Here is a 12,939-nt window from a genome sequence, read left to right as displayed (position 1 = left end):
GAGGAGAACATGCATACTCCACACAGAAATGCTAACTGACTACCTACTGCACCACCGCGTCTACTTACTCCTTATATTCATATGTGGGTTATTCTTTTATATATATAATGGCCCAATATGGAGATGCAACACACACTGAATATAAACATTGGATAACCACTGGTAGCCTACAGGCAGCTGGGTAACACCGGAAAACACTGCCTGCAAAAAAACTTAAAAATTGAGATTTTCTTAAGAAGTTTTATGTCTAAAACTACAAATTAAACCATCAGTGGAACTCAAGAATAAAGGGTTCCTGTTTTTTTTTTTTTTTTTTAAAGAATTATGAAACGTTATTCTTATTTGATAAGGTTGATAAATGAAGTGTCTAGATTACAATGTAAAAATTCTGATTTCTATCCAAATTTGAGTCATCTTGTGAAATTAAAGTAATATCACATTATTTATATATATATATACCGCAGAAAAAAGAAATATTCCGATTTCAGTTTTTTCCAATATCATGCACCCCTTTTATTTCTTATATTGTATTATGCAAGGGCGAGGCAGTGGCGCAGTGGGTAGCACATTCGATTCACAGCAAAAAAGTCACTGGTATGAACCTCAGCTCAGTTTGCGTTTCTGTGTGGAGTTCGCATGTTCTCCCTGCTTTCGCGTGGGTTTCCTCCAGGTGCTCCGGTTTCCCCCACAGTCCAAAGACATGTGGTACAGGTGAATTGGGTAGGCTAAATTGTCCGTAGTGTATAAGAGTGTGTGTGATTGTGTGTGGGGATGTTTCCCAGAGATGGGTTGCAGCTGGAAGGGCATCCGCTGCGTGAAAACTTGCTGGATAAGTTGCCGGTTCATTCCGCTGTGGCGACCCCGGATTAATTAAGGGACTAAGCCGACATGAAAATGAATGAATGTATTATGCAATCTGTGTATTGTTGTAGATTTCACAGTAGCTTGTAATGCAATTGAATTCCCTGAATTGAAAAAAAAAAACAAATCAACTGAGCAACTCCACAATCTACTCCCCAAAAGAATGCAGACATGCATGTTTTTATTCTTTTATTACTTTATAGTTTGCATTTAAAAAACAATCTCAGAAACATCATTTTGAGAAATATTTTTTTAATTTCATTTCATCCCCTTTTGTGATAAAACAGAAACCTGATCACATCTGACTGTTTGATGTGTTTGTTGACCGTAAGATAGGTACTAGGAGCTAATACAGTTGCCAAAAGTGCATGCCTTCACCAGATCTGTAAAAAAAAAACATTAAAAGAATGAATCATTACAATAAAGCATTGTAAGTGGATGCAGTTTTGTAAGTCAAAAACAACAAGATATGGCTAAAACTTGTTTTGACCTAGAATTTTGAACCAGACATTGTAGGATATTATAGGTACATTTTATACCTGGTACATTCTGGCTAGTCTTGTAGGTCCTCTCAATCATATCGATGTACTTTTTCGTCAGGAAATCATCCACAGATCCTTTTATCTCTTGAAGGCATTTAGTGCCATCAGTGAAAAGGAGATTTTTCCCATCTTTGGAGGTGAAAAGGTCATTATTTTTGCTCTGAAACATATGATAAGAGATGGGATTTAAAACTTTATTTGTAAGACATATAACAGGGAAAAATATGTAGAAACAGACGACTGGTAAAATAAGACCCAACTTTAAAAACAAATACTGACAAAATATTGACAAAATATTGAAACAGCAGGAACATACTTAGAACTGTAAAAACTCACTTGAATGTCAGACAAAAAGGACACCACAGCACTGCGCGCATCTTCCCGGGTAATCACAGCATGAACTGGCACTTGGGCAAGGTTACACTTTTCAAAGTCAGTGTATTTCATTGTTGTGTCTGGTGTGTTTGGACAAATAAGTTCAAAATCCTCTGACTTTAAATCCTTTGCCCAGTCCTTTCCTTTACCTAAGCAGACAGAATTTTAAAGAAAAAGATAAGACCATTGAAACACCTTACAGTTTAAAAAAGTGTCAAATATTAATTGAAGTAAAACACACTAACCATCTGTGTAGTCCCCGACCACAGTGTGCTTAATAAAAGCAACATCACCAGCTTTTTCTGCAAGACACCTATAAGAAAAGCAAGATTGTTTTCTGCTTTACATTATGTTCACATCTAAAAAGCACATTCCCTTGAATACAGTCCAGTATACCTGAAAGCCCCATCATAGCCATAATACTGCTCCTCAGCAGAGGGTTTGCATTTGCTTTCATCTCCAACAGGCTTCCCACTGCCTTTACACAGTTTACACATGTTTGATGTAGGATCAGCACCAGGAGCGCAGCCTTCGCTAAAGAACTTGTCTGAGAAATGAACAGGAAATGTGCTCTTTAATGTAATTAGACAACTAAGTTGTCTAACTTGATTTCTCCTAAAACTTGATTCTCCTAAACATGATTAGGTTTGATCTATTTCCCTGTCACTAAAGAAATCAATTCTCTCAAAATATTACTTTGATCACAAAATATTACATCATACTATATAAATGAAACATTCTCAGTAATTTCTAAGGATTTTTTCATTGTCTAGATTATAAAAAAATAATGCTTGGTAAAAATTCATAGCGATTATTTGCATCCAAAATAAAAGTTTATTTCGACATAATATATGTGTGTACTGTGTTTATTATATACACATGCATACATATATTTGAGAAAATATTTATTTACATTTATATATATATATATATATATATATATATATATATATATATATATATATATATATATATATATATATATATGTATATATATATATATATATATATATATATATATATATATATATGATACAAATGATATATAAATTTAAATATTGATGCAACAAAATTGTTTTGCATAGTTTTGTTTCTATGTATGTGTCTGTATTACGTATATAATACATTTATAATATACACACATATAATGCCAAAACAAACTTTTAATGCAATTAATTATGATTCTTTGCCCAGCACTAAAGAATTCATATAAAAAGTAAAGAGCAAAGTGTTCTGCTAGTAAAACAATGACAGCATTGATAATGATTACAAGAGAAAAAAAAAAAAAAAAAAAAAAAAATATATATATATATATATATATATATATATATATATATATATATATATATATATATATATATATATATTCTAATTAGTAGAAAAACTACTATCATAACTCCAGCCCGATTATAAATACCTGCCTCAGCTTACATTTTTGAGTACAAAATATGTAGCTCATGTGTATGTTTTGTTGCATGTTTTAGATTACAATTCCACTAGAGGGCGTTGTCTACATTTTTTTGTGAATCTGAAATATGTTTCTAAGAGTGTTTTATTTATTTATTTATTTGTATGTATGTTCTAGATTCATGAACACTTCCACGACAATGCAAGCCTTGTTGTATAGCGAACCACTGACCTAAACCCAACCAATATTGTGTTCAAATTCAAACTGAAGAGAAAGGTGCATTTGCTTATAGTTTTACCTCTTTTCTAGAGCCATAATTTACCATAGGCCTACAAAGTGCGCTACCAAGCAATGTAACCACACCAGAAAAGTTGTCCATATGGAGACAGACAGGTGAGGCAAACTTATTGGATTACAAATCACAGACACAATTAAGCTTTTATGTAGTAATTACAAACATCACAAGTTGGTCAAAGTAATTTCTGGGAGGGAAAGTTTGCGTGAAAATGATCTTTTAATTGCTAAAAACATGTCCCTGTAAATATCATTAGTGTGATGAGGAATAAAATACCGTATGTTGACCCCATAGCCCAACAGCATCAATTTTACCTAGAAACTGCACTCAAACATATGTTGAAATACGTTTTTGTGGTTCCCAAAGATGATATCTGTACAACATAATCTATAAACTTGTACAAGAAAAACATCAGATAATCAAGGATACTTGATATTTCAACAGTTAGAAGTCTAGCGAGAAAAAAAAAATCTGTAGTAGGCTACTCATGATTTTCTGTGAAATCTGACAACTCCAAGTGGCCCAAATTGGCAGATTAGCTTTGACTGTCTTTAATAATACTCACCAAGGGTACATTTATCTTTTTCGCCACATATGGCTGACTCTGGGATTTTCCAACCAGCACTGCGACCCAGGCCAGTGTGGCAGGACTTCTTTCCTTCTAGGTTATTCCACGTTAAACCTGAGCCCTTACGCACAACAGCCACAGCGTAGTAACTTGCGGTCCCTGTACTCAAAGAAATGAAATTTAATTGACTGCTCACAACAACTAAAACTGTTAATTATGTTATTGTAACTATCTTATTAGCAGTATTATATTAGCTATTTTATAATTATATTGCATCAACAGCAATGCTAATTTATATAAGTTTTTATAATTGTCCATCAGTTAAAGATTTCAAAAAAGAGATTACAACAAAAGAATTTCCCTGCACTGTAAAACAATTATGTTAATTCACAGTTTCCATATTTTGTGATTCCATTTATTTACTGTAATGAATTGGATTATAGGACTTTGATCTCTATAGTTCTACAGCTTAACAAAGTGACTTTTATTGACATTTAAGTAGTTTGAAATAATAAATTGTACTAGAAATAATATAAATAGAAATAAGTCTGTAAAGTAAAAGAAAATGTAGGTTTTTGAAACATAATATACAACAACCCAGACAACATATCACTATAAATAAAGTATTAAAAATTGTATAGGTCCAGTAATGTAAAAATAATGTTTTTTAGATGTTAGTATTAGTATGTGGCATTTCGTTCCGCTGTGGCGACCCCTGATTAATAAAGGGACTAAGCCAAAAAGATAATGAATGAATGAATGAATGAATATCAGTATGTTAATCTTTAATGATATCTATAAGCTTGTGTGGTTCAAAACAGTGACAAGGCTAAAGCTTGTAGTTGGTCACTTCCGTCTAAATGGATCAATGTTTTTTTTTTCGCATAGCCTGATGCTTATAATTTTGCATAGCCAGTTTCTTCTTGAATCTTGACCAATCAAATGCTCTCTAGTATCTAGTACATAACGTTCAAGATACTTCTCATTTGCTTTTGATTTCATGCGCTTGAGCTCAGCCACTCTCACTAGCAGAGCTGTGACAAAAACAAAACGCTATTGGCTGCTTTTTTAAAATGGGAGCTACTCAATGTCCCACCCTGTTTTCGTTTTTTAGTTGAGATTATTTCAAACATCAAATAAAAAAAAAAATCATATTTCAAAGCACTTAATGAGACCTAAATTTAAAAAAAAAAACTTTTTCCAATTTTTGAAGGTTAAAAGTTGTTGGAAGAAAGATCCATGTGCCATTATGCAATTTAAAAGCAGAAATATACAGGGAGGAAAAAACATGAATCACAAAATACAAAAAATGTTAATTCATTCATCAGCCTAAAAAGTCATCATTATTATGGCTGTAAGGTAGACACTGCTATTCCTTTATGTTTAAAACTGTTTTTTTTTTTTTTTTTGTAAACTATAGAATTCTTCTCATTGTCATCGGTGTAAACAACACTTAAGACCAAATTAGATCACAGAAAATGGCTGACAGGATGAATGAATGCAGATCAGTACCAAATAATTATAGTAATATTTACCTCCTGAACCACTAGAGCAGCTTTCTGCAAAAGAGTAGTGAATAAAATGTTAGGTTTCATCAAAAATGTCAATTCTAAAGGTGACAGTAAACCACAAAACCATAAGAGTCAGCTTTTGAAAATTGAGATTCATACACCTGATTTATATCTATACACATGAAAGCTGAATGAATAAGATTCTCATTGATATTCGGTGTGTTGAGATTGGGATCATATTTGATCGAGATAAAACTATTTGTATATCTGAAATATAAAGGTTAAAAAAAATCTAAGAATTGAGAAAACTGACATCACAGTTTTCCTAATTAAATAATTAACAATACTCATTGCTAATCAATAATTAAGTTTTGACAGATTTACAGAAGGAAATGTACAAACATTCTTAATAAAAGATGATATTTACTTGATATTCTGATGATATTGGGCATAAACAAAAATAATTTTGACTTGTATAATGTATTTTCTACCCATGTAACATATTGCAATAAATGTCTTATGAACTGATGAGGTCATGTTCAATCTTACGTGAATTGGATTGTTCAGCCATGACTGGAACTAGACCACACTTTCCAGCAATATACACCTGGCCACCATCAACTGCTAAGAAATCTGCTTCTTTGCGCTGTTAAAGTAAGAGTAGAAATCAAATAGAAGGCACTCAAAAAATAAACCATTAAGTTTTTCATTTACTATTCTAACCTTTTGATTTGATTCAAATTGCCAGTTTTTTAAATGTATGTTGTTATCTAAATCTGTTAAAATACTATTAGATTTACTATTAGATTACGACTACGAGTACTATTAGATTTAATCAGTTAAAAAATGTGGATAGATGTACATATATCCATCTGTAGAAAAAAAGCCAGATCCAGTTAGTTAAATTCTGTGAGATTGGGTTTCTTTGTATTGACGGAGCTCCATACTCCACACAATAAACAAATTAATAAAAAGCATTTAAAACACTTTGGGTTTATATATATTATTACATAAATTTTGTTATTTGTTTCATTTACGTTCAACTAACAAGTATCAATCACATATGTACAGTTTATTAGTTCAATCATGGTAAAAGTATGCAATCCAATGGGATGGAAATTTTTTTATGCATGCAATCAGAATACATACATCTTATTCGTAAGGCCTGAATATTTTCTGAATGTACTAAACCACAGGGTCAAAGCACATACAGCCTCAGCATTCATGCGTGTGACCCAACAATACCTTGATTTTCTCGATGCAATCATCCACAGATGCTTCCAAAATGCACGACTTCTTAACATGATCCAAACTGTCACACTTATTTTTCTCTGCATGGCCAATGGTACACATGGCCAATTTAGTTTGACTTGTAGGTGCTGACGGGTTCCCATCTGAGAAGATAAACATGCAGCAGTTATCAGTGCTGTAAATAACAAATTATAAATACTCAAATTTCTATAACTGAGTAGTTTTTCCCTCAGGAATTGTACTTTACGCTGTAGTTTTTACAATGTGTACTTTTACTTGAACACATTTTTAGTTCTGTCTCAGAACTTTTTCTGCAGTATTTTTCTTCAACCTGCAGTCATTTCTTTCAATGTTTATTATTTATTGTTTATTTTGATTGGCTAAGCAGAATAATCAGTCAACTTTCTTTTTGTCAAAGAAGTCTAAAATGAAATGTATAAGAAATGTATAAGAAAACTACAAGAAATGTTACTCTTGAATGCAATGGTGTCAATGTTCATCTGAATATTTGGCACAAAAATAAATAAAATTCTAGTCACCTTTAAAGGCTTGCATGGCCTCATAATATTCTTCCTTCAGGTAGAGGAGGGAGTCTGTTCTTTTAGGAAGCAGCATCAGCTCAGTCGCAGAGTCTGAGAAAATCAGGTCTTTACCACCAAAAGCTTGAGAAGAGAAAAGATCTGAGGCCTGTTGAGCAAAACGTTTAAACATTCAGTTGGATTTCACTGATCTAGAACAATCTTACTCCCTTTTGTTTCTAACATTGACATTGTTTATCTCTAAAGGGGACAGGCGTTCTTAAACAGAAATGTAGTTAGGTTACTTATGTGACACTGTAAGGGCATACCGGAATCTGCTTCAGGACATCATAAACATATTGTAAATCAGTATCGGTGCGAGCAATGACAGTGCGGGCAGGCTCTCTGGCGAAGTTGCATGTCTTATAATCCTCCACACTTTTCCTGCTGCCGTCCATGCACAACAGCTCGTAGTTCTGCCTCTCACTCTCTTAAAAATTCACAACAGACAAGAAGCTTGTAACCAGAAACCTTGGTATTATAACCAGCAGCTTTGTGACATAGACAGAGAAAACATTTAAGATTTTGGGTAAAGATATTGACCGACCTGGGATTGCATGGTGGCAAACAAATGCAACCTGTCCATTATCATTTTTCAGGCACCTGAAAAAATATTTCATATTTGTAAGACATATTAATGTCCATATAGAAGACATGGGGAAAATAAGTTAATGTCATTGTAGTTTTTTTTTTAACTATAGTTTCAGCATATTTTACATGTAGTTCTTAATAAATCACACTATAAAGTGTCCTTGATTTATGCTGACAGACACTGACAAAAGTTGGCTTGACCTATAGTAATACTCAGTCTTTTGTATAAATTCTATAAAAGTATAATGAAGTATTATACTTGAACTGGCTGATGGCCCGGGGCCAGTGTGTGAGATGCTCGGGACAGTAGACAGGATAATTTTTGGCCAGATCGGGCCATTGCTGCCGTGTCACTAAAGTTCAATTTATCTGTGACTATTTGTCATTTGCTTGCAAATACAGTCTTTAAATCGAGAAACAGTTTGTGTTTTCAAGCCTTAAAATGCTACCTTCTCGGTTCCTCTTATCTGATTGGGTGTTGTGAGCACGTTATTTTTTTCAACTAGTACAGCGAAGAGACAACAACATGGTGACAACATTAAATGATGACGCTAAAGGAAAACATTTGTTTCTACCGTCTTGGAAACAGACATTTACGAGGACACACCATGACTAAAAAAAATGTTTTGAACAGTTTTCCGTCAGTTTGGCAGGTCAGCCATCTTTTGTTTCAAAACACTTAGAATTTTGCTCATTATACATTTATTAACATTTTTTAAATATATAAATTCTAGATTTACAAACATTTTGACACATTTTTTTTTACTTTTTTCTGGCTTAGAAATAGCTATTAATTTTTTTTTTTTTTTTTTTTGGTAGGGCCAGTGAAAATGTTGACAGGGCAAGTAAAAATTGTAAACACTGGTCCGATGTTGAAAAAATCGTCAACATTGTACCCTGAGTATTATACTTAGCTTGAATAAACAAAACCGGTTATGAGAAACCAAAAATACTGAAATCTAAATATTTAAAAAATTGCCTTTAAAGTTGCTTTAAAGTGCTTCGCAGTGCACATTACTAATTAAAATATTATATATTTACAGGAAATTTACAAACTGTCCACATAGAACAGGGGTGTCAAACTCAATTCCTGGAGGGCCGAAGCCCTGCACAGTTTAGTTCCAACCCTGCTCCAACACACTTACCTGTAGGTTTCAAACAAGCCTGAAGGTCTCAATTAGTTTGATCAGGTGTGTTTAATTAGGGTTGGAACTAAACTGTGCAGAGCTGCGGCCCTTTTGGAACTGAGTTTGACATCTGTGACATAGAACATGATAATTACTTCATATTCTAATGATTTGCTTCGGCATAAAAGAAGGATCATTTTGACTCATACAATATACTCATGCAACATTAGACTTGTTTTGTGGTTCAGTGTCATATAAAAGTATTAAACTAGTAACTATAAGTTTACTTTTAGTGTAAAGTGGCAGTCCAAATGAAAAATGTAGTGATTAACTAGTCGTGAACTCATTTACAGTTTGAGTGTAATCAATTAAAAAGTGGTCTAATCTAATCACAATACTGAATTCAAGTATAGTACTCATAGATTGATTATAGTGTGTTTACTATTTTAAATTATAACAGTTTTTTTCTTTGTTTTTACTTGAAATTGAACTTGGTGTATACTTATATAAGGGATTGTATTAGTGTGGCTCATACTGGAAGGCTCCGTCATCACCGAAGTACTTCTCGTTGTGTGAGCAGCTGCAGTCACCCTGACAGGCTTTGCACAGGTTTGGGTATTTGGGTTTAGATACACCAGGGACACAACTGCTCGAGAAGAATTCTGACACAGCTGGAGAACACAAAAAAGCATAATAAACATTTTAGCATATCCAAAATGTATTATATAGTTGCTCAACAATCCGTCAATCAATCAACAAATGAACATAAAGATTTTGGGAGTAATAAATAAAATCAAGATTTACTAAATATAGTACAGTTCAATTTGGACTAGACACAAGACAAAACTTAAAGTAAAAAATTACTTTAAAGTAATTAAAGTAAGAATATTTTTAGCAGTGTAGCAATAGTACATTAGCATGGGTAGCAAATTGCCTATTTAATAATAGTTACAAAGCAGACCTCAAACCTATACCCCTATATTTAAAATACTACAACTACCTTAGTTTCCACTCTCTTAAAAAAAAAAAAAAAGTATGGGAACTGCCACTGAGGTGCTTCTTTTTTAACAGAATGTTCCATATTGGTATCTTAAAGTTATACATTACCTAAAAATAATCATTTGAAAAGGGACTGCCCTGGTGACAACTCTTATACTTTTATTTCTGAGAGTGCAACAATAAACAGTAACTTCTTTTTTTAATAAAAATCTGTTATTTATAATAATGTGTTCCATATTATAAAATGTTAGACCGACTACTTCAACCCATGGCTTCTCTTGTTATAAATATTTTTTTGCACTAGATGATGGTCAATATTATAAACAACAGATCACTGAATTCTAATATTACAAAGTGCTGTGTAATAACAATCTAATGGAGCCACACTAACCCCTCTCGACAGGCATCTCATTAGGACCCTCCCATGTAATCTTATTGGTTGCAATCAGTTTTCCAATAGGAGTATTCCAGCCTCCAGACCTCTGATAACAGCTGTGACAGGAACTCTTTCCTTTAAGCTCATTGATATTGAAGCCAGAGCCAGCCTTTACTGCAGCCACAGCATAACAGCATTCTGGAGGAGAAAAGGAAAAGTCAGGAACAGTTCATGCTAAACTGAAACATAACTAATTTTTTTTTTTAAGTGCAGGATAAAGTTGCATTTTAAAATAAAAAATAAATAAAGAGACATTTGCTAGCTTAATTAGGACAATAACTATATAAAAATAAACCCAAACTAGAATTCTTCTGGTGTAAACAAAGATTTATACGAGTAAATTTAGGGAACTGAATCAGATTGGGGCGACGCAGTGGCGTAGGAGCTAGTGCTGTCGCCTCACAGCAAGAAGGTCAGTTGGCGATTCTGTGTATAGTTTGCATGTGCTCCTCGCATTCGCATGGGTTTCATCTGGTCTGGTTTCATCAGATTGGCTTCACGGTGATGCAGTGGGTAGCACGTTCGCCTCTGAATTGGGTGATTAGTAGAATTGGGTATAGGCTAAATTGTCTGTAGTGTATGTGTGTGAATGGGTGTATAAATGTTTCCCAGTTATGGGTTGCAGCTGGAAGGGCATCCGCTATGTAAAACATATGCTGGATAAGTTGGCGGTTCATTCCGCTGTGGCGATCCAAGGTTAAATGAATAAATCGGATCAATATTATAAAAAGTTATTCATTTTATTGTCTAATTAATCTCGCTGTTAAACAGCACTTTTGGGGACAATAGTTTTGTCTTCAATTAAATGTCTAAAAACATAACTTTTTATAAATAATGCCAAAAAAAATATCTAATGCCATTTTTTATTTTAGAATAAATATCATCAGCAATTCATGATAATAAAAACTATAGCATTATTATAGAATATATCATGTAATATTATATGAAATTTAGAAAAAATTTGATTTTGAAATGGATTTAAAATTGTTCCTATATAAGGTTGAAGTCAAAATTATTAGCCCCTCTTTAAAATTCTTTTTTAAATATTTGCCAAATGATGTTTATTGGAACAAGGAAATTTTCACAGTATGTCTGATAATATTTATTCTTTTGAAGAAAGTCTTATTTGTTTTATTTTGGCTATAGAATAAAAGTAGTTAAAAAATTTTAAAACCATTTTAAGGTCAAAACTATTAGCCTTTTTAAGGTATTTTTGATAGTCTACAGAACAAACCATCATTATTCATTAACTTACCTAAATTACTCTAACCTGCTGAGCTAACCTAATTAACCCAGTTAAGCCTTTAAATGTCACTTTAAGCTGTTTAGAAGTGTCTTGAAAAATATATAGTCAAATATTATTTACTGTCATCATAGCAAAGATAAAATAAATCAGTTATTAGAAATGACGTATTAAAACTATTATGATAAGAAATGTGAAAAATCTTCTCTTTGTTAAACAGAAATTAGGTTAAAAAATGAACAGAGGAGCTAATAATACAGGGGGTTAATAATTCTTACTTCAACTGTAGATATGTAACTGTAGATGTGCGTGTGTTCTACTTATTCAGTATTCACCTTTTTTTTTCTCTGCAATGATTGGACGGAGCAGATAATTATTTAGTCCACCAGTGAAAACATTTGCTCCATCTACTGTAACAATATCCGTTCCACCAGCCTGTGAGTGAGTGATAGACAATTTATTAAAATCATCATAGTTTAGACTAAACAGCTCATTTGAGGCGGAGTGAGGTCAAATAACAAGCATGTCTTCTTACCGCTATGCTCCTCATGCAGTCAATGACAGTGGGTTGGAGATGACACTCAATGTCTGCTGCTTTGGTGGCGAGATGCCTGCATTTGCTCTGCTCATTTTGTGTTGTCACACACCATTTGACTTTCTTTTGAGCGCTGGCTGATGGCAGTGCCACAACTGAGCAAAGCAAAATTACAACATTAGACACAATAATTAAATAAGAACCAAAGAAGAGCAAGTCACAGCAATGTTGAAGAAAGCAATTACCCAGACATCCCAGCAAAGAGATGAGCAGGACCTTCATACTGGGCTTCACCAGCGATTTCTGGCAGGAGGAGAAAAGAGAGAGGGGGCCTTTTATAGGAGGCACTGGTGGGCTGAATCAGGCAAACACAACACATGATCATCTTCATCGTTTGCTCAGGATTTCTCAATCTTTGCTTGTGGGAGGACGCTAGCTGACAATCTGCAGAGTTTCTGTAGAAATCTCTGCCGTGGAAATTCCAGAATGTCAAACTGTTTAACAATTTTTTATTTACTTCAAAATCTTTGTCAATACATTCAAAAATGTTTGCTGCTTGTTCAAATTTTATATTTAAAATGAGATGAAACAACACAATTCTTAAGTTGTTTTTGGGAAA

At 33.2% G+C, this 12,939-nt stretch overlaps 1 protein-coding gene across 1 annotated transcript; it reads right to left on the bottom strand.

Moving 5' to 3' along the window:
- Window positions 1–1,035: 1,035 nt before the first annotated feature.
- Window positions 1,036–12,639, bottom strand: tfa (transferrin-a). The gene is made up of 17 exons (NM_001291499.1): window positions 12,566–12,639; window positions 12,321–12,475; window positions 12,121–12,220; window positions 10,498–10,680; window positions 9,643–9,778; window positions 7,937–7,992; window positions 7,659–7,819; window positions 7,351–7,498; window positions 6,806–6,954; window positions 6,110–6,206; window positions 5,585–5,608; window positions 4,047–4,208; window positions 2,175–2,325; window positions 2,024–2,091; window positions 1,740–1,927; window positions 1,401–1,563; window positions 1,036–1,244 (listed from the first exon to the last, which is right to left on the bottom strand). Exons 1-17 carry the CDS (start codon window positions 12,600–12,602, stop codon window positions 1,201–1,203), a joined length of 2,022 nt encoding a protein of 673 aa, NP_001278428.1. The 5' UTR covers window positions 12,603–12,639; the 3' UTR covers window positions 1,036–1,200.
- Between the last annotated feature and the right edge of the window lie 300 nt (window positions 12,640–12,939).

This window comes from Danio rerio, chromosome 2 (genome assembly GCF_052040795.2).
Source record: "Danio rerio strain M-AB ecotype USA chromosome 2, GRCz13ab, whole genome shotgun sequence".
NCBI classification, from domain to species: Eukaryota; Metazoa; Chordata; class Actinopteri; order Cypriniformes; family Danionidae; genus Danio; species Danio rerio.
Note: the sequence above shows the minus strand (reverse complement) of the source record. Positions and strands in the feature narration are given on the sequence as shown.